The sequence below is a fragment of the Notamacropus eugenii genome, chromosome 7 (genome assembly GCF_028372415.1).
Source record: "Notamacropus eugenii isolate mMacEug1 chromosome 7, mMacEug1.pri_v2, whole genome shotgun sequence".
Classification (NCBI taxonomy): domain Eukaryota; kingdom Metazoa; phylum Chordata; class Mammalia; order Diprotodontia; family Macropodidae; genus Notamacropus; species Notamacropus eugenii.
Window position 1 is genome coordinate 117,595,891 of NC_092878.1, and position 22,721 is coordinate 117,618,611.

Genomic DNA, 22,721 nt, shown 5'->3' on the forward strand with positions numbered 1-22,721 from the left:
TAGACCCAGAAAAGACCTCAGAGGCAAGCTAGTTTTTAGTTCAACAACCACATTTTGCCAAAGAGGGAACTGAGGTCCAGGGAGTGAGAGAAAATAATGGAAATAAGCACTTTAGGCAGTTAAGTATCTTTTATGTGCCAAGCATTTTGGTAAGCACTTTTACAATATTTTCTGATTTAATCCTCACCACTCATGGAAGTAGGTGCTATTCCCATTTTACAAATGAGGAAGCTGAGACAAAAGTTAAGGGACTTACCCAGGATCATAGTGCTAGTAAGTGTCTGAGGCAGGATTTAAACTCTTTTTGACTCCAGGCCCAGCACTGGGTCTACTGGTCACTTGGAAATAATATGCCTTGGAAATAAGTTACCCAAGGTCACACAGTTAGTATCTGAAGTAGAATTTGGATCCAGCTCCTCTGACTCCACAGGGATGTGCTTTCTGGGTTGAATGGTTGGATTCAAGGGTTTCTATATTTTTTTCCCCAAAACAATCTGTTTCAGATTCTAGTTTGATTTTGTTTGGATTCTATTTATAGTTTTCTCCTGTGATATTTTTTTCAATTTTGTGAATGAATAAATAAAAAGGCAGGAAGGAAACCAGAATTTATTAAGCACTCAGTATGTACCAAGCACTATGTTAAGTTGGAGATATAAATGCAAAGGCAAAGACAATCTCTACATTCAAGGAGTTTAAACTCTTATAAAAGCAGAGTACACAAATGAGGGTCTGGTATCTAGAGAGTGCCATTTTGGTTTGGAAAGTCATGGGAGTTGGTAGTAAAATGTTAAGTAGTGTTAGACAGTAATTTCCTCAGATTTTCTAGGAAGAGACTATTAGGGAAATAAGAAATCCCCCAAAGACGAGGAATTCTGAGTAGTCAACTTAGGTGAAGAGTTTGGTAGAGTAGAAAGATGATTCCTTCAGGAATCAGAGGAGCTGGGTTTAAGTCATCTCTCTGATTTATACTACCTGTGTGACCCTGGGTGAGTCATTTCACCTCCTTGGGCCTCAAGTTTTTTCAATGGTAAAATGAAATAACTGGACAAGGTGGCTCCTAAGGTCCCTCTCAGTTCTAGATATGTGTCCTATGATTCAAGGAAGCATATATTGTCTGTCTTTGCAATAGATGAACATGGTTAGCAAATGTAGTGGGCAGAGATTGTGTCAGGAAGACAAGGTAAGGAAATGGTTTAACAATTTTAAGACGATTGGTCTGCTGGGATAAACACAAATCAGTTGATTTGGGGAATATTACTAAACCATGATAAGAGCACCATCTGGAAGATCCTGCCAACTACTGTGAACCTCTGGGCAGGTATAGGTAAGATGCTAAGAAGTGGGCACAGTAGGAATGTTGTTCTCTGTGAGTGTTCTGAAGCACAAAACCTTCCACATTTCCTAGACGTTATAAAAAGAAAGGAGTAAATGGAAAATGATTGGATAACCTCTGTCTCAATCACTGACTTGTTAGAGAGATTGATTTCTTCCCTAGGGAAGGAAGGAAGAACTATTTCAGATATTAAGATATAAGATTTCATTCTAACTATGTCAATAGCATGTAACTTTTTTGAAGACAGAAAGAGTTTCACTTTTGGCCTTGTAACCCCAGAGCTTAGCATGGAGTAGGTTCTTAATAAATGCTTCCTGATTTGGTTGACAGTTCTGGAAGTGATGGAGAGTGTCCTCTACCCCCAAACGTGATGTGACTTGAAGAAAGGACACAGGAGGTTGGGTAGATTCCAAGACCAATATTACAACCCCACCCAACATGTATCCCTCAAAAAAAGTTACAAGATTTTTAAAGGACACTGCTACCCTAAGAGGAAAGGAGAAAAAGAAAACCTGGTTGGTATGTTTCTGAAATATTCTAAGAAAAACATTGTTAGACACAGAAAAATGAAAATATGGGCTAGAGATCTCAGATTTTATGTGCTATATACATTAAAAGTGGGGCACTGAGGTGGTGCAGTGGATAGAGTGAGGGTTCTGGAGTCAGGAAAGTGAGTCTTCTTGAGTTCAAATATGGCCTTAGACACTTACTGTGTGACCCTGGGCAAATCACTTAACCCTGTTTGCCTCAGTTTTTTCATCTATAAAATGAGCTGGAGAAGGAAATGGCAAACCACTCCAGTACCTCTGCCAAGAAAACCCCAAATGGGATCATGAGGAATTGGATATGACTGGGGAAAAAAAAGACTGAAAAACCTTAAAAATAGCTATTATTATTACTGGAGTATTTTAGCACCATAGGCACAATATACAGAAATTATAGAGAAGCAGATGTAGCAGATTTGGTGTGAAGAAAAACATTCCTAACAATGTGAGCTACCAGGAAGTCAAATAGGCTGCCATGGCAGGCAGTGAGATTCCCTCGTACTAGAGGTCTTTAAGCAAAAACTGGATAATGGCCTGACAAATATATCATGGAGGAGAATCTTGTTCAGATATAGCTGGAACTTGAAGACCTTTGACCATTCTTTTGGGACTGCCTGGAATTACAAAAGTTACAAAAAAGTTCAATTAACCGCCTCATGTGAGACTGGGTTTGGACTTTTACCATCACATTTATTGGAATGAACGCCTTTCTTCACACAGCATTTCCTTGTTCTTCCTAGTATACAAGAGGTTACAGACACTATACACCATCATAAATTAGCTCATTTACTTCACAGTTTGGTTACCTATCGCATTTATAACTTGAGAAATTTTCTCATCTGAACAGAAAGTGCTGTCCTGTGCATTAACTATGAACAGCATTAGATGCCTTTCTCTTACATACAGAAACCAGCTGGTACCTAGAATAACAAAGTGATAGCTACAGGCAGACTGTTTCATTTGTACTTGTAAACTGTCAGTGGACTCAGTGACAGGGAGATCCACCCTATTCTATTCACAAACTGAAATTTTGGCTGCCAATGAAAATTTTGGAAGCTATGATTAAGAAGCCTGGTTTCAGGCATGTATGGACAGCAGCCTGTTGACCTATGAGCTAATGAGTGCCAGGTTGGATACATATACATAGAGAAGTAAATAAAAATAATTTTAGGAGGGAAAGTACTCCTACTAACAATTGTGGAGTTACAAATCGGAAGAGACTTCATATAGGAGGTGATGCTTGAGCTGAATTTTGAAGTCATTTGGGGGTGAGGATGGAGCACATACTAGGCACATGGGACAGAACACAGAAATGGAATGTGGAGTTTGGGATGTAGCTACATAGAGACATGATATAAAATGAACTGGTACCAGTTAACCTGGATACTTTAAGGGTCAGGCTAAGGAGTTTCTATTTTATTTTAAAGGTAATATCAAGTCACTGAAAATGATGAGCAAGGGTGTCCTTCCTGTTTAGACCTGTGTTTGCAAATGGTTAATGTAGCATTTGTGGGAAGCGGAGGACTGGGATTAAGGAGGACAATTTGGAGACTACTGGTATGGTCTAGGCAAGGGGGCCTGAACTAGGGCTGTGTCCATGAAAATGGAAAACAGAGAAACAGATTAAAAAATGTTGTGGAGGTAGAATCAATAAGAATTGATTGAACAAAGAAGGGGTTGATGAAGAGGGAAGAATCCCAGAAAAGTCCAAGGTTTAGAACCTTGATGACTAGAGGTTGATGATGTCCTTTATACAAAATGAAGAAGAGGCAGATTTGGGGAGAAGATGAGTTCTATTTAGACATGGTGAGTCTGAGATGCCAGTGGGATATTGAGGTGGCATCTGATGATTCAAGCCTAGAATTTAGGGGAAAGGCTAGGGAAGAATGTATAGATTTGAGAGTCATCTGTTTACTTGGGAAAACTTAGGGAACGTATAAGCTCATCAATGCATGGTGTGTACCCAGTGAAGAAAAGAGGACCCAGAACAAAGCTTTGGGGAACAGCCAACTTTCAAGTGTAGGTTATGGTTGATGACTAAAATGACTAAAAGACAAGAAGGAGGAGAGCCAAGTGAAAACAATATCATGAAAGTCAAGAGACAATAAAACTTGACTTTGGCAAGGAGAAAGACTAGCCCAATCTCAGACACTGGCACAAAGGAGGAAAGAATAATGATTATGAAGATGAGTTTTAAGATATGCAATAAGGGAAAAGAAATATGTCATAGTGGATGGCCCCTGTTTTCTTTTTTTTTTTCAGACATAATAAAATTTATTTACATTTCATGCATTATGGTAGCTACAGGTGTAATCATATGAAACTAAAGGACAATAATTTTGCTCTGTCCATACAATGTAGCCTTATAAGTTAAATGATTGGGAGGTTCCACAGTTACAAAGAAACAGAAATGGTTAAAATGTTTTAAGTTTTAAATTAAATGTTTTAAGTTTTAAATTCGGCCCCTGTTTTCTTAGTAAAATGCAAGATGACATGGCAGGGAGTAGAGTCAAAGAGGGTAGGAATTGTGAAGGAGGAATGTAATGGAAATCAGTCAGAGAGTGAAGCACACCTCACACCTCTTGGGGGAAAAATGGAGGACTAGCGGTGTATCACGGTGGCCAAAGTTAATTATTAATAGGATTTTGAAATATATGTTAATAGGGTTCTAAAAACATTCAGAAGGGTTTAGCTCAATGGAAGTTCCATCCATTCAGTCAGACATTGATGTCTGGAGGGATTTTTAGAAGAAAATTCAAAGACCAAATCTACGAATATAAGTAGGGAATGTGAGGCTACCTTAACAGGAAGAAGACAATTGCTTTGGTAGAAAAGAGATGCTACTGGCTTACTATTTGCTAGGGCTTCCACAGGTTGAAGGGAAACAAGTCTCCACAGAGGCTCCTCACTTTGAGGCAGGTAGCATACATACTTGGAACCCTCTGGGGAATCATCAGGCCAGAATTTAGACTCCTGGCCAGCATGCTGGAAACACCTGGTTTCCCATAAACAACAGAAAGATGGAGCACCCAGATCTGGCAGACAGTAAGTAAAGAAGAAATGCCTAGACTACCCTGCCAGTGATTTCATAAGAGTACGATGTAAGAGTGATGTAAGGGTCACAGAGTCCTGGAATGTTAGCTTTCTTTGGAAGGAAATTAGAGCTCATGTGGTCCTGCTCTTTCAGCCCTCGCACTAGCTAGTGACTTCCTCTCAGGAATGACTTTACATATCCTATAATTCCTATTTACTTTTCTATGTACATGTATAGTTTACCATCCCCCCACTGCCACGGACAGGCAGTGTTTCTTTTTTACATTTGTAGTCCCAGTCATATCTGACTCTTCATGACCTCATTTGGGATTTTCTTGGTGGAGGTACTGGATTGGTTTGCCATTTCCTTCTCCTGCTCATTTTACAGATGAGGAAACTGAGGTGATCAGGATTAAGTGACTTTCCCAGGGTCACGCTGCTAGATTTGAACTGAGGAAGACTCATCTTCCTGACTCTAGGTCTGTCACTCTGTGCACTATCGCTAGCTGCTCCTTGCAGTCCCAGTCACTTTTTTGGATCTGACTTGTGATTCCATTTGTATAGGGAATCCTCTTCCTCTAATGCAGTCCATAGGATTAGAGATTTAGAACTGGAAAGGACCTTAGAGGCTATCAAGTTCAATCCTTCCCTATTTTGCAGATGAAGAAACTGAGGCATGGAGAGGTTAAGTTACTTGCCCAGCATCATATAACTAGTGTTTGAGGCAGGATTTGAATCCAAGTTATCCTGATTCTTTAAGTCCACTATTCTATCAACTCAGCCACTCTGCCTCTCTGAAATTTATAGTTTTACAAAACAGCTAGGCACATAAATCTAATCAAGTCAATGAGCATTTATTAAATGCTTACTATGTGCCAGGCATGGAGCTAAGAGCTGGGGGTACAAATTAAAGCAAAAAGACAGTTCTTTCCCATGTTCTAACAAGGAGCAGAGAATACAGAAAAGGGAGCTGAAAGTAGAGGGGGAGGGTGTGTGTGTGTGTGTGTGTGTGTGTGTGTGTGTGTGTGTGTATGTGTGTGTGTGTGTGTGTGTGTGTGTGTGTGTGTGTGTATTTATTATGGCAACAGAGGCAAAAAATGAAGAAATACTGGTCCTTACACTTCAAAATGGAGTTTCATACAAGAAATCACCAAAGAGGGGTAGGGTGGGGATGGACTACTGGGGTAGAGAGAGAGAGAAGCTGCTAAAACACTAGGGTGAAATCCAGACAATGAAGAGAAGTCTCAAAACTTTTAGCTAAGAAACAACTCTAGCATGGAACTGGAACACATTTTTCCTCTAACTTGGTGATGTCATATAGGCAAATGCAGAGACGAAGATTCTATACAATGTTGTTAGACAGCTTCTTGCTGAACTCCTTAGAGGTTAAACAATAAGCTTTATAACATCAGACTCTTAGCAAATGAATACTGAATGAATCAACAAACCTTTTCCTTTTTAAAATTAAGAATCTAAGAAAAACAACTTGGAAAGACTTAAAAATTCTAAGTGCAGTGGCCAACCACAACCCCAGAGTACCAATGACAGACCATCTTCCCCATTTCCTGACTGATGGATCCAAGGCACAGAATGAGATACATTTTTGGACACAGCAAATATGTGGATTTGTCTTGTTTCATCATGTATGTTTGGTACAAGGATTGTAATCCCCCTCTTTTTTAAAATTTGGGATAGAACCTTTGTAGTAAAGGTAGAAGCTAGCAACAGGGTTGGGAAAAAAAAAAAAGAATAAAACAGTTAGTTAAGCGTCTTTAAAATGCCCAGATAGGAACAGAAGGAAATTCAAAGCGAAACAAAACTAATAAGGATAGCTTTGAAAATAACATATTGATTTTATTATATGCTTTCAAAAAGCTGTATGTAATGGACATTTATAATTTCACACATAAGCCTATCTTTCTATTCTGCTGTTTGTTCTGCTTTAGTGTTTGTTAAATTCAGAATTAGAAAAAATGAAAATGTAAAATTTGGAACTTTCTCTTTGGAAAAATTAGGATTCTGAGCCCTGACTCAGTCAAGTGATTTGCCCAAGGTCATACCGCTAGTTAGTGACAGAAGTAGGATTAGAATCCACATCTCTTGTCTCTCTGTCCAAGATACTTGCCTCTTGTAATGATTAGGGGAGGATTGTTTTGTAGGAAGACTCACAATGAGAGTTAAAGATTTTTCCCAACCATTAATAGGCCCCAGGTACCTTTTGCTAATTTCTAATAAGGTACCAGCTCACCAGGGTTGTGCCCTCCAGCTCTGAAAAGTGTATATATACTCTGAGGTGAGGTTTTGATTTGAGGTTTACTCTGTGGAAGAAGGTTCATGTGCCAGAGGAGACTCTAGGTAGCTGTTAAGGGATTCCCCCAGCTTTGAAAACCCAAATGTTGGTGTTTCTCTCTCTGGTAACTATGTATGTATGTAAAGGTCAGACAATTGGATCAGTCTGTTGACCTGTGATGTACATATTGCTTACGGTCAGACAGTTGGAAACCCTGTCTGTTGGTCTTTATTTCTCTGCTTGTGTTTTCTCTGTTGGTAAATGTAATTAAAGCAGATTGTTGATCCTTCAAAAGTTGTTTTCCTTTTAGAAAAGCAGATTTAAGAACCTGTGCTAGCAGTCCATCCTGGATGTGTCAGGGTGCTTGCTGCTCCACATCTACACATTCATGTACCTGAAACAAGGTGGCAAATATTTAACAACCAGATCTCTAAAAAAACAAAATGAAGGGGAAAAAAAATCCTGCAAGACATACTCTTAAGTTTAATGTTTCTCATATCTAAATAATCAACAAACCAATAAATCCTTTATTGATTTCTGGGATATATAAGTATACATGTGGATATATATGTAGGTAGGTATATGTGTGTATGTATATATGTGTGTATATATGTATATGTGTGTGTATATATGTATATATGTGTGTATGTATATATATATGCATGTGTATTTGTGTGTGTGTGTGTGTGTGTGTGTGTGTGTATACACACACTCATAATTTAACAGTCTCCTAACTTGTAAGAACTGGCTTCACTACACCCCTAAGCTAGTCAGATAACGCTTAAGATGTTTACACATTTTAGGAGGAATCAGTTTCTGATATTAGCTAGCCAGAGGGGTGGGATGGGGTGTGCGGAGGTGGGAGAGGGAGAGGAAAGCAGTAGAGGGGAGAGTCTTTGTGGTGATCCTGAAACCATTTCACTGAAGTAGCCACAAAGGAAAACCAATAGGATCGCGTATGGGGGGGAGGTCACACTTACCAAGTGACTCAATTCCCTTCTCAAGTGTGACAGACACCAGACAACCAATCTCAGTGCGTGGGGTCATTGGGACCTTTCTCCTAAACGTTTCCACATAAATCGGGCACCATCTCCATCTTGCCCAATCTCCCCTCCCCACCTCCCACTCCCAGCCCCACCTCACTCCCGCATCTTCCCATGGTCTTATTGCCAGGGCAGCTTGCAGAGACACAAGTTCTTCTGTCTTTTCTCTTTTTTTTTTTGGCAGACTTTCTACTTGCCTTGGCCCCTCCCTCCCCATTCTCATTCCCACTGTCACGGGACTGAGCAGAGGCGGAGAGCTGGCGAGGAGGAGGTACTTCTCCTACTCTACAATAAAGAGTTCTGCCCAGCTCTCATGCAGAGGAGGGAGAAGCTCCCTTGAGTCCAGCGGCAAGTCCGCCTAGTTTTGCTCGCCCGGCCGGCGCCACGTCTTTGCTGAGCTAAGCCAGCGGCTGCCGCCTCCTTAAGTCCTGCTGTATCCAGTCTCCTTGGCCTTGGCCGAGGTAGGTAAGAAAGAGGAAGGGGGAGGAGGGAGCCTCCTTCGGAGAGCCAGTCCCTCCGGTTTGGCCGTGCCACAATTACCTGGCCCATCCTGCCCGACCTGGCTGGGGCGCGCGGGGCGCACAGGGCGCAGGTGGACAGCACCCTTCCAGCTGCCGCGGGAGCGCGTGCAGGGAAGGTGAAGGGCCTGGGATCAGACACTTGGGGTCCGGCTTATCTGCTTCTGGAAGCGGAGGGGACAGAGGGAAGTAGAGACAGGCCCTTCTCGCTTGTCTTGGCGGTGGAGACATACTTTGGAAAGTGAAACGTAGATGGACGTAGGTGGGAAAAAGGAAGGAAATAACTGAGAAATCCCCGAAGTGCCCACGAAAATAACGTGCACCTTGACCTTACATCCCCAGGGACGTGAGAGAGGCGAGGCCAGCAGAAGGAGGCCAGACGGACTTGTGAGTTTGGGTGTCCCCCAATCTCCTGCTGACCGGGAAACACGAGTGGGCGCAGAATGGTGCGTAGCTCAAGTGGCCCGTAAAGGATGAGAGCTCAGGGATCTTAAACTTCGCCTTCCATTTTGCCCATTTTACAGGTAAGAAAATTTAAGGTAATTTAAGGTAAAATTTAAAATATGCAGGTAAGAAAATTAAGCTCATAAGACAAGTAAGAATCAGCACTAGGACTCAGACCCAAGTAATCTGAAGAGAAATTCCAGTTTGGGAACTTTTCTACGAACTCCAACCTCTTTCAGGAGGGCTCAGAGTCTTTATGGAAAAGCCGGGATGCAGGCCTGTGAGTTCATCAAACTAGGGAAGCTCCCGGTGTGGAAACATTTTCCACCAACGTAGGATTGTAGTCCAGTCCTAAGAGAGCTGTCTGGGGAACTGAGAGGTTAAAAAATACCCAGGTTTGCACAGCCAGACTGTATCAGAAAGAGGACTTGAACTCGGTCCTGATTCCCAGTCCAGTTCTGATCCATTCTACTATGTGACCACTCAATCTATTGTGGTGACTTAAGATGTCAGGGCTTAATAAGGGAAGGTGAATCCAGGTTTCTCGTGTCTTGACTGTTCTTTGCATGTGCACAGGGCTTTTTCTAGAGTGGCTATGTCTAATTGTGTTAGGGTAGCATCTTTCCTTCCTTAAAGCTGGCTCTTCAGGTCACAAAAGACGGTTCCTCTGCACTTTCCTATATGTGCTAATACAAAGTAGGTTAGTTGAGAAATTTACTATATTTTTAGTAACTTGAAAACACTCTTATCTCCACAATAGGTGTTCAGTTACTGTTGTGCAACGTGTTTAGTAAAGCTTTTATGGGCTTTGGACTTTGGGAGATAGATAGAGAGATATGATAGGAAGATAGGGACAGAAACAGACAGATGATGAAGAGATAGTTGTTCTCTCGTGTCTGACTCTGTGACCCTATGTGGAGTTTTCTTGGATTGTTTGCCATTTCCTTCTTCAGTTCATTTCATAAATGAAGAAATTGAGGCAAACAGGATTCTAAGTGACTTGCTCAGGGTCACACAGCTAGGAAGTATCTGAGCCCAGATTTGAACTCAGGAAGATGTCTTCCTGACTTTAGGTCCAGCACTTTATCCACCACACCACCTAACTACAAGATAGATAAAACACTTATCTATTTATCTGTCTGTCTGTCTGTCTGTCTAAAACACTTACTATATGTCAGGCACTGTGCTAAGTTCTAAGGATACAAATAAAAGCAAGTAGGATAGTCCCTGTCTAAAAGGACTTTCTGTTCTAATTGAGAAACATGATAAAGAGGACCAAGAAAGGAAAGTGTATTTGGAAGGGCAGGGTGTAGTAGTACAGTCTTTTTTTTTTTTTCCTGGTTCCAGGTTAGATAAGGCAGAACCTCATCTATCAGAGCTCAGTGTGAGGGTCCTGACGATGATGGCTGAAACATATTTTCCATATTAGCCATCCCTTCAATTTCCAATTCTTTATAATCACAGAAAGACCTGCTATCAGTATTTTTGTGCATACAGGTCTTTCCTCCTTTTCTTTGATCTCTTTGAGATCTGACTAGTAGTGGTATTGCTGGGTCAAAGGGTATATACAATTTTATAGCCCCTTGGGCATGTTTCTGAATTGATCTCCAAAATGGCTGGATCAGAAACCAATTATATTGAAATAAGTTATTAATATATGAGGAAAAACAAGTTCATGAACCCTAGGTTAAGAAGTCCTGCTTTAGAGAGAACAGTCACATCCATGAAAATATTGTTCATTGTGAAATCAAAGGTTTTGTACCTTTTTAAAGGAACTCCATTCAGTCAACAAGTGTTTATTAAATACTTACTATATGCCAGTCACTGTTCTAGGCCTTGGGGATACAGAGACAAGAATGAAGCAGTCCCTGACCTCAAGAAGTTTACATTTGATGTTAGCAGTTAGCAGTTGGAGAGATTTGGGGAAGGGTTCTATGACCTCTTAGGTCTGGGTAGACTTAATAGTAACATCTCCCAGAAAGTAAGCTCAACTTAGTTCTTCTAGAGCATAAGGGGATAGGTCAGAAAAGACCACTTGATTGTGTCTGTTTTCCTTTCGCTACTTATCCATTTTGGGTCCTAGAATCTTAGGGTTAAAAGGGAATTTAGAGATCATGTCAAAGGGCCTCATTCTGGCTATTGGAGGTCTCACTGGAGGTATCTTATCACTAGTTTTTGCTATAAGCTGGAGTTCCTTTCTGACCAAGATCAACCAGGAGGGGCTTCTGTTCCCCTCAGCTCTTCTTTAGCCCAAAGATCCTTTGAGTAATCTTTCTTTTATTATTTTTATTAGCATTCAGTGATGCTATTTTGCATTGTAATGCCCTTTTTTTCTGTTGACCTTGAGTACACCCTTACTTCCTTCTCCTTCCCACTCAGTTTTTGCCTCCAGGGTACTGTACTTAGAACACATGAGAGAACAGTTCCAATCTTTGTTCTGCTACTTATGGGCAAGTCACTTATAGGAATGTAGATACTGAGAGAGACAAAGGTCCAACATTCTCATTTTACAGGTGAGGAAATTGAGGTTGAGAGAGGGTAAGTGCTTAGAGTGCCTGAGGCATGATTAGAACTCAGGAGTTCCTTATTCCAATTCTGGCATTCTATCCACCATGCCATCTAGCTTCTCCTAAGCCTTCCTGGGCCTCAGTTTCCCTATCTGTAAAATGAATGGGGTTTGACAGGATGTCTTCCGAGGTCCCTTCCAGCTTTAGACCTCTGACCCTATGATCTTTGGGGATTTCAGATAATAAAGTGTGTTATATTGTAATCTATCTTCTTCAATAAAAGATGTGATTTTCTGCCTCTACGGAATTTTCAGGTTGGTGGAAGTTTTTGTTTGTTTTATTTTCCCCCTTCCTGAGGTTTTAGTTTTCCAAGTTTACATCAATTTCCATCTGGCCTCTTAGAGATCAGAGAGCATTCTTTTGTATGGTGTATTTTTATAATGGGGTGGGAACAGGATTTTACCAAGACAGACTCTAACCCGAGACAAAGTGTCAGTAATCAATTATCAGTTTAATTAATAAGTTTCATTATGAAGAACAGATTTGCAAATCGGGAATTCTCCTGATCACAATTCCACCTTGCAGAAGTGAAGGCAAAGATTATATACATCACAAAGGGAGGGGGGAAGGTGGATTACAAGCTATCGTTACCCAGGGCCTGAGTTCCCACAAACCCACAAATCCCACAATCACCAAGGTGTCCCAAGGTTCTGTGGGAACAGCATTACTTCAGGTCTTTGAGGGTCATTACCTGATGGATCACAGGATCAGAGATATGTGCCGGAAACAGGTTTTACAATCTTTCATTCATGTCAGTTAAGGTACACAGGCACAAGAATGCAGTGATTGTGTGTCAAGGGTTTGATTATTTCCAGCTACATTGTGAGCTTCTGACTCACAAGTTAGAAAAGACAATTCTGGAAAATCTAAATTAGTACATTCATTACATATATCAATTATTATGAAAATCATAATTCCCTTCACATGGACCAATACTAACATTATCCATCTTTTCCTGTCACAAACTGTCATAGCAGGTAATCATATATATTTGAAAAATACAATAACTGAGCCAGGTATATGTCCGGAGTAAGCCCTGCCAAAGTAAGCATTTAATCAGTTTGTTAACTGCCAATTTTAGTTTCATGCTATTGCTTTCCCATTTAATACTGACCATTACAAATGAAATATCAGAGATTCACTTCTTTGTTTAGCAGTATCATCGTGGTTAGGTGGGAAGAGGAAACAAATCATTTAAGCTTCTTGAGGGTCATGTCTTAGTTAATTTTCATTTCCACTCCCTCAACACAGCATAAAAGCTTGCACATAGTAGGCACTCAGTAAATATTAAGTGACTGAATGAATAAAGGGCTATGGTTAACCCTAACCTGTGTAGGGAACTCCTTCTACCAATGCAGGTCAGTTCTTGTCTACCACATGTCTTAAAGTGGGATTTCTTGATCTGGGATTCATTGATTTCAAAGGGTCAAATTTCAGGGGGCTGACAAAACTTGGATAGGAAAAAAATTAATCTTTATTTTCACTAACTTATAACTGAAGTTTAGCATTTCCTTCAAGAATGAATGTGGGCGACAAACCCTCATTCTGAGATGGGGTCCCATAGGCTTCAACAGACTGCCCAAAGGGTCCATGACACAAATGGTTAAAATATCTGTCTTAGACAGTTGCCTGGACAACTGAAAGATTTCCCCAAGCTGATAGAGCCACTGTATATTAGTCATGACGACCCCAGGTCTTCCTCATTCCGAAGCTGGACTTTAAAGAGCTATTAAATGTGTCTTTTTAGTGTACCACTATTGATTGCCTCAGTGCCATATTGGGATAATATTAATTCTCTGTGGCTTCAGAATTAAAGGATAGATTTTAAAAGTCACACCAGTAAACCACAGTAGGTGAAGTTTCCATCTATCCTTTCTCAGTTTGATGAGGTCAGGGAGAGAGGCTTTTATCCTCATGCCTGTTTCAGTCAGTTGGGAACACACTGCTTCATGGATCACGAGAGGCCAGGGGCACCCTAGCCGACCTCTCTCCACTGTCTAGTTGTAGGATGTTTTATAATAACTAATTGAATACTTTAAAAATCTCTGGTTTCATTGTTCTACCCAGACACTGATGGTAACTTCTTTATGCCTCAGTAGACTCGGTCAAACATTGTAATAACAATTACAAAAATAATTCACTCTTGAATAACTCTTTACCTATGTTGTCTAATTTGATCCTCACAGCACCCCTGGGGGATCAGTTGATTATCGTTATCCTTATTTTGTAAATGAGGAAACTGAAACTTAGAAGTTAACTGACTTGCCTAAGTGAACACAGCAGCTGAATGATTGAGGTGAGAATTGAGCCTGTATCTTCTGATTCCAAATCCATTGTTGTTACAGTGGTTTTTCCTACCATACTGGTAGTACAGATAGCTGGACCATTAATCTGGGTCTTACAGTGTGGGGATCTATCTTGGTATGGATAGGAGACAGCTATGTTATAGTGGAAAGGGCCATTGAACTTGGAGGGAGAGGCTGTATCATATTGATAAAGTCTTAGGTTCACAGCCTTAGAGCTAGGAGTATCCTGGAGTAGGTTCAGCCTTCTTAGTTTGTTAGAAATTGAGTCCCAAAGAGGTTAAAGGTATTAAACTATTTAAGGTCACACAGGTTGCAAATGGCAAGGGTGGTATTTCATTACACATCTTCTGGATTCAGAGCAGACTATTTTGTTGTCACCTACTATCCTGAGACCCTGGTTTCATCATATATAAAAGGAAGGAGTTGTGGAAGATTTCCTTTAGGTTCTCTTCTAACTCTAAGAATTCTATAAAGACCTTCGACAATCAAACCATCTTTTCAGGTTTCACAATAGACTAAAAATTATTACTTTTTTCTCTTCTCTTTTAAAAAATCTTACCTGGTTATTGGGCCTTTTTATCATTCTGCAGGCCCATGATTCAGTTTCCAAGATCATAATTTATCATTCGCGTTTAAAGGAGACCCATTCCTGATTAAGGAGTATTCTCCTAAGAAAGTTCTCTCCAAATAAGATTTATGATGAATTTACTAAACCCATCTCCTAGAATGTAAACTCCTTGAAGGTAGGAACTAGGTCACTCCTATTTGTAGTCCCTTGCCTCATAAAAAGCACCTAACAAAGGCTGATGGGTTGATCTTTTTTGGTTTGCTTTTTAATTTTCATTTGCCATTTTTTTATTAGTGTTTTGAGATGAATCTCACTTTTAGGATTTTCAGCTTCCCATTAGTTTTCCAAAGTGTATGCTCAGGGAATTCCCAAACATTCTTTATTAATCCAAGTAAAACATAATATTAAATTTATATTATCATTACTGTCTTATCTATGATAAGTGCTTAGTAAATATCAAACTGAATGAAGATAATTTTATCTTTGAACATCAAACAACATGCCCTTTAAATAAAAGGGAACTTTGGATTAGTCATTAAGACAATTAAGAATTTAATGACATTTCTTTTTAAATCTGTTTTTTTATTCAGTTACAAATCTGCATACAACGTTAAGATCATAAGATCATTGATTTAGAAAGTGAATCTCAAGGCTAGCCAGACCAACCCCTTCATTCTGCAAATGAGGAACTGAGGTCCACAGAGGTTAAATAACTTTTGAAAAAAATTGCAATTGAAAAGTAAATGACAGTTATCCATATGTAAAATGAAGACTGAAGACTTCATCTTCAGCAGTCCCTCCAATTTTTTAATGTTACTTTTTATACACCAGTGATCAAGGAGAGAAAATAGAACATAACACGTGCCTTGGGGAGATAGGGATATTAACAGTATGAGGATGTTGAGGTTAACAGTTAATTTGTGGTACTTGTGGTAAGTGATAATTTTTTTGGCTGTTAATTTATCAGAAATAATTGAATAAGATAAACAACTCTACTATTCTATTCTAGTAAAAAAAATCTTACAATAACTTTCCTTCTCTTCAATGCCTTTTGTTATTTATTTTAAATGCACTTTTTTCTTTCTTTGAAAAAAAATGTTTCATTAGAGGCATTGTGGTGTAGCGGGTAGAGAGCTGGCCTTGAAGCCAAGACAACGTGGGTTCTAGTCTTACCTCCAACATATCCTGGCTATGTTGAGCATTTCACTTTTCTGTCTAGGCCTGTATTGGTAGTTGCCCAATACCAATAAAATCATAGGTCCAGTCCCTGTCCCTATAAATGTTTCAGTGACACTTTAAAAACTGTCGTAGTTACTTCCCAAGGACCTGCATATCTGAAAATAAAACCCTTCTTTGTAATACAGAATGATTGAACAAACTAGTATAGCACATTGGCTCCTGTAGCCCACAGTCTCTGTCTGAGAAGAGGAACTTAAAGACTAAGAATTCAGAATTCTGAAGCCTGTTCAGCATCACCTAAGAACTTAATGGGTTCCCAGAAATATGTCAAGATTTAGAAAATGCTCCCTGATCTTCAAATTCTTTAGTTATTAGATAAGATTCCTTTAAGATTTTTTTTCACGGGTATTAAGTTGAATTAGAGAAGCTATTTTTTCTCCCTTTCCAAAAAGTAGCTTACATTTTCTAACTTTAAAATGATTAGGTATCTTTGTTTTTCAGTTATTTTCAATTGTGTCTGACCCTTTGTGACCCCATTTGGAGTTTTCTTGGAAAAGATACCAGAATGGTCTGCCATTTCCTTCTCTAGCTCATTTTACAGATGAGGAAACTGAGGCAAACAAGGTTAAGTGACTTGTCTAGGGTCACACAGCTAGTTGTGTCTAAAACTGGATTTCAGTTCAGGAAAATGAGTCTGGTACTCTACCCACTGTGCCACTCAGCTGCCTGACCAGGTATCTTGTATCCCTGAATCACATACCATCCCGCTGCTTACATTATTGGTGTCAAAGAGATTCACATATGGAATCCCTAAGTCCCTTTAAAGCTCACCTTAAGTTCCATCTCCTAAACAAGGAGTCTTCTGATTTTACTCTATCCAGGCACTTTGATTTCTCTCTTTGTGTAACCAGGACTTCTCTTGTTGAATTGAATTGAATTTGTTTTTTTTCTTACAGGGCCCTGGCCTAAGGGCTTTATTTTACTAAGCAACTAAATAGAAGCATGCTGTATCTGTAACATTAAGCTCCTTATTCCCTAACTTGGAACTCAAACGAATCTTTTATGAGAAAAAATTTCAGCAAAATTCTTTTACTCTTAGACATCACCTTCCTACTTGAAGAATTAATTTTAGTTCTTATAGGGGAAGTCTTACAGTAATATTTGGTGATATACTAACTTTGTGATTCATTTGTTGATGATGGCAGGTCTCATTCTGATGACCACCATGTCCAGCTTTGAGGATGCTGACACTGAGGAAAAACTCACTTGCTTCCAACTTACAGTCTATCATCCAAACCAAGATAATAATAACGTTTTTCAGGGGCTAAGGTTTTTCAATCGAGAAAGGCTGTCATCCATGGAAGTGGTAAACTTTGGCCGGAGTTCCAACTTGTGTCATTACACCTTACAAGACAAACAAGTTTCCAGAGTTCAGTTCTCTCTGCAGCCATTTAAACAATTCAACAATTCAGTTCTCTCATTTGAAATAAAAAACCTGAGTAAGAAAACCAGCCTGCTTGTAGATAACATGGAACTTGGCTATCTCAATAAAATGGACCTTCCAGGCAGGTGCATTGTACGGTTTGGAGAATACCAGTTCCTGATGGAGAAAGAAGATGGGGAGTCCTTGGAGTATTTTGAGACACGCTTTGTATTGGCCCCACGATCACTCTTAGAGGAAAGACATTATGGAATGCCTGTACCTGAGAATGGCTTTTATTCATCCACATTACCTACAGAAATGGATGAAAATGAGTATTGAACAAATGGAGAAGACAGAAAAATCATAAAGGGTATGAGAAGGCAGGCAACTTGATGGATATTATTTGGGTAGAATTAGTTGAACGTCAACATTTCTGTCTTCCATGCCATCAAATGGAGTATTTTAAATTCAATACTTTGTTGTTTTTTTAAAATTCTGTAGCTTTCTTGGGCATTGAAGATCAGTAGAGAAAAAAATTCAGTGCATTGGGTGGATCCTTACTAAAGGATTTACAGAAAAGCATGGATACGAATTGCACAGGATATGAGTGTGAGTGTGTGTGTGTGTGTGTGTGTGTGTGCAAGTGTCTGTGTATGTGTGTGTAGGGGGACGGTTGGGACCGACACTGGGACAAATGAGATCATGAGGTATCTAAGGATCTATCTATCCAGAGCATGATCTGTTTGGATCTCTAAAGAATTAACTTTAGGTTACCTTGGTGCCTTTTGAAGAAGAAAAACTGTTAGACCTAGCTTATACTGTACCTATTTTTTGAATTACATTTTATTTTATTTTCAGATCCACATTCTTTCCCTCCCATCCCTAGTCCCCACTAAGAAAGCAAGAAAAACAAAACCCCTATTATAAACATTGCATAAACATATTTAAAAAAAAAAATTCATGCGAATGCATGTAAGGGTATGGATGGATGGCTAGACTTGAGATTTTACTCAAGGTACAGGGAATTCCCAATGAAGAAACTCTGTCTATCCCTGTAACACTTCATGCCTTAGAGAGTTTACTCAGATAACAAACTCACTGTTTCATTTTTGGCCCTTGTTTTTAATTTTGTGTTTTTACTTTTGTGTGGATAATGGGCCATGCCTTTATTTGGTCAAGTCCCCTTATTACAGAGCATTTTGGTTTCCAAAGTGAAAGACCTTGGCCAATTTTTGACTGTTTGTCAGTTAGCCTGTCAAAACTGTGATACCCAGACTGGTTCAAGATCCATGCTCATCTCATGCAACCATGTTCCAGGGGAATGTCCATTTTCTGAGGTGGTTGAAATGACAACTTCACTTTTCTGCCTAATCTTTGGCCCTGGAGGAAGGAGTTGAAATTTCTCCTTGGTTTTCTTTTAGAAGAGCCAGAAAGAATGTTGCTTCCCATATAGTTTTCCCCTATACCCTTACCTCAGTTAACCAGAATCATTGGGAAATTTTTCAGCCTTTTAAAGAAGTACCATTTCAGATGTATTAGTATTTTTAATAGTCTATGTTTCATATTTCAAGGCTCCATAATTTTGTCAGTATGAGAGTTACCTCCACTTATAAAAACTGGAATCCCTCCATTCCTAAGTAGATAGCCTGTGGGAGTTTTTGTGGCTGAAAAGAAATTCGTCAGGTAGTCAGTCATATGGCTGGGTTTTGCTCAGCTCTTTGAACTTGGCTGGGCTTGTTGCTAGACAGTAGACACATTGTCTTTCACAGGGCTTGTTCAGCATGGTAGGACCAACTAGAGCTTTTCCACATAGGTTGGACATGCTCTTAGATAAGCTAAGTGTGGTGTTCTGAAGTTTATCTCATTTCATGACTTGTCAGAAATGGTATAAAAGACATGATAAAGTGTCACTGGTAGGATCATGGAGGGAGAAGGAAAAGAGCAGGGAGATACTCTGAAGTGCTTCACTAGCCTTCCCCTAAATGGTAAAAGAACAAAAGTTAAGTATCCAAAAAATCGAATGGCTCCTCCACGGAGATTTTATCTAAACACATGGAAAAGAATTACCCAGAATAAGTGTGTGGAAGGAGCCACCTACATGGATGGCATGGGGCAGGGGGAGATACCCTGAACCCCATTATAAGTATCTGATTCTTTCCCTTGACTTAACCTATTGATTCCTTGACTAATAGGCTTTTAATATGTATTTGCTATTAAGCTTTAATAACATACTAGGTGCTGTGTAGAACAAGGTATAGAATTGTGTTACTATGACAACTTACAAGAACTACTAACATTTACAATTTTTAAAGGGTCTTAATTCCAGTGCCTTCCCTCTGCTGGTTAACCCCAATTTGTTCTGTCTCTACGTTGTATATTGCTGTTTCAATGTCTCCCCAATTAGACTGTGACTTCCTTGAGACGTTGTCTCTTGTATACCCAGTGCTTAACACTGTGCCTGGCACATAGTAAGGAGGTAGCACAAATAATATGGTCATTTTTACAGATGGGGGTGGTGGGAAATAAGGCCCCAAGAACTTACAGTTCGTTCAAGTTTACAAAGTATGTGATAGGGCAGTGACTGGGATGTAGGTTTTCAGACTTAAATCCTTTGCTCTTTTAAATACAATGTTCTTGAATGGATCTGTGATCTTGACATAGGTCCTCCCCCCAGTAATATGGATTGCAGTCCATATTGTGCAGCTTTTGTCCATGTCTTCTTGTAAACCCACCACCAAGAAGCCCACCCCACTGGATAGGGATCTTGCATGGAAACCAATGGAATATGCAGACTATCACTTAGCCCTTACTTGTCATATGACCAGCCCATTTTTTTCCTCCAGTAGTAAATTTCTTTGACATGTTAAAAAAAATATGAGAATGGCAAAATTAACAGCCGTTATCATTACTGTATTAATATAATCCAGTTCCTCCAGTACAGTAAGTCTGTTTGTTGCCCTAACTGATGGATTGGTCATTGGGATAAAACTCTTACATTTCAAATACGAACAGCTAAACTAATATTTAGAGTTGATCTAAAAACTGATCCTTGGCACTGTATTCATTGGCATTTTCTCATTGTATCGCAGAAATCGAAGGGACATGGAACAGAAGGCCATCTTGTGTTTTATTTCCTCCGTTTGCTTTCTTTCTTTCATAGCCAAAAAATTCATCACCAAGTATCTGGCCTCCTGGTGGAGTCTCTCCATACTTAACTAGGCTGGTTCTGCAACAGCATAGCAGAGGCAGTCTGCCACTGGGATTGTTTCTCAATGCCTTTCCAGCATTGAGCTCTGCTGTCATAGCCTTCAAGAATGAAGGGTCACCTCCACACCACAACGAGGTCATGAAAGTGAGACTGTACTGCACTGTCTTTCAAACCAGTTGCTGATTCATCCTCATGAAGGCCTTGGGAAAGGTCATGCTAACCCCTGAGGGAGATTTAATTTTGCAGTGTATAAAGACTTGAAAAGAGTTGTTCAAAATAGGAATATATCAAAACGTCTTGTTCCAGCATACAAAGCCTCCACAGCATACCAGGTCATAAGTGTGTAATGAGTGCCAGTGGTGACTATAGTTGTCTTGCCAATATTTCTGTCTACCCTGGGCAGCAGTCCCATATGGCGAGGCTGCCCTAGACTCCAGCAATGGTAGGTTTGGCTTTGGGGCCTTCCTTCTCTGAGGAGACCTGATTTACTCGAGATGGTTTCTGAAATTCCAACTTTGATTAGCTCTTTGGGCTTTCTTGGATCAGAAAAGTGCAAACTGGGACCAATTTACTTTGATGGGACTGTGTGGCATTTCCCTATTGTGGTTTCTACACTTCCTACAATTGTATAACCAGTAAAAATGAAACAGTCTTCTGAAATATATGAGCTAGTTCTGGAAGAAGATACATTGAGTAAGGGCCATCACAGGCAGTATTAAGAATGGGAGTTCCCTGCTTTGGGTGGGGCCTTTGACTGATTCTTGTGGGCAGCAGGGATTGAAGGTTCTGGAAAGGACTTTTTCAGACATTTCTGTATAAACAAATGCATAATGTGAATGTTTATAGTAAAGCAAAGTTTTTAAAGTGAATTTTCTTTCCAGTGGTCTTTATTTAAAGGAAGTAGCTGTTCCTCTTTACTAATTTCCAGAGTGGAGAATAATTACTGGGGAGGAAAAGAGTAGCACCTTGCACTGGTTCTTACTTCAGGATTATACAGTCCAACCTCCAGCTATTGTCCTGAAGAAGCCTGAATTCCAAACTTTGCCCAATTCCCTCAGCTACCTGTAGAATGTTTATCTTCAAGTCACATTAATTTCTGACTCTGATAGGCTTCTCTTCCTGTAGATTATTCCTAGCTCCTTTAGTTTAATTAATTGAGATTATGCTTGTGAATTTGAGTCCTATGTGTCCCCTTTACTGACGCAGATGGCTCCTGAGGAGAAAGGGAGGCTGGTGACCTTGCAATGCCCTCCCTCACTTAAACCCAATTCACTGGCATGTCACAGAATCACCTCCCTGATGTCATGGTCCTCTTTGAGAATGAAGGACAAACTGCAGCAGCAGCAGCCAGGTGGCCATGGCTGCACACTGTACCTACCAGTGATTCCACAAATAGAAGACAAACGTAACCCAATCAATTGTCAAAACTTGAAAATAACATGTCTTTTCCAGAACATGATAGTGGTTCACTAGCAGCCCCTTCCAAAACTGAGCAGTATGTCTCCCATGTATAAAATATGGAAGCATATACTAGTGAAACAGGGCAGCTAGGTGGTGCAGTGGGTAGTGTGCCAGACTTGGAATCAGGAAGATTCATTTTTATGAGTTCAAATGTGGTCACACACTAGCTGTGTGACCCTGTGGCAAATCACTTAAGTCTTTGCCTCAGTTTCCTCATCTGTAAAATGAGTTGGAGAAGGAAATGGTAAACCCCTCCAGTACCTTTGCCAAGAAAACCCCAAATGGCATCATGTAGAGTTAGATATGACTGAAAACCAGGAACAAAGCTAATCAAAGGTATTAGAAGGTATCAGCAAATGGAAGAAGGACAGAAGGATCTCTAGATGGAAAGGTTTTCCAGATGCTCCTGTTTGTGAATGATATGAGAGGAAGTGCGGCGTACTGGACAGAACTTGTGTCAGTCAATATGCCTGTGGACTATGCTAAACTGGGGATTCAAAGAAAGGCAAAACGTAGTTTATACTCTTATTGACTAACAGAGGAGGGAACATATATACAACTATGTATGAACAAGTTATATAAAAGATGAATTAGAGATACACCGAGGAGAGATTCTAGCATTAAGGAGGATCAGAAAAGGCTTCTTGTAGAACAGATTTTAGCTACGACTCAGAGAAGCCTGGGAATGCAGGAAGTGGAGATGAAAGAGAACATTCCAGGTATGCATCAGGTTTGGAGGAAGGTCCAGTCTGAGGAAAAGCAAGGAGGCCATTGTCACTGGATGGCAAAGTCCATGAGAGGGG

General features: G+C 39.9%; 1 protein-coding gene across 4 annotated transcripts; it reads left to right on the top strand.

Annotated features, from left to right (window-relative positions):
* The first annotated feature begins 8,470 nt into the window (after window positions 1-8,470).
* TIFA (TRAF interacting protein with forkhead associated domain) lies at window positions 8,471-21,326 on the top strand. 4 transcript variants are annotated; one of them, XM_072622698.1, is made up of 4 exons: window positions 8,471-8,705; window positions 9,105-9,286; window positions 17,032-17,619; window positions 20,339-21,326. In XM_072622698.1, the coding sequence occupies exon 3, from the start codon at window positions 17,043-17,045 to the stop codon at window positions 17,586-17,588; it is 546 nt and encodes a 181-aa protein (XP_072478799.1). In that variant the 5' UTR covers window positions 8,471-8,705; window positions 9,105-9,286; window positions 17,032-17,042; the 3' UTR covers window positions 17,589-17,619; window positions 20,339-21,326. The 4 variants fall into 4 exon arrangements, with proteins under 4 accessions (XP_072478799.1, XP_072478796.1, XP_072478798.1 ...); XM_072622697.1 differs by adding an exon at window positions 13,960-14,069 and having other exon boundaries at window positions 8,498-8,705; window positions 17,032-21,326; XM_072622695.1 differs by having other exon boundaries at window positions 17,032-21,326.
* Window positions 21,327-22,721: the final 1,395 nt, after the last annotated feature.

What these genes read in the sequence shown, in the direction of transcription:
- TIFA (XM_072622695.1), top strand. Translation starts at nt 17,043, where the DNA reads ATGACCACCATGTCCAGCTTTGAGGATGCTGACACTGAGGAAAAACTC.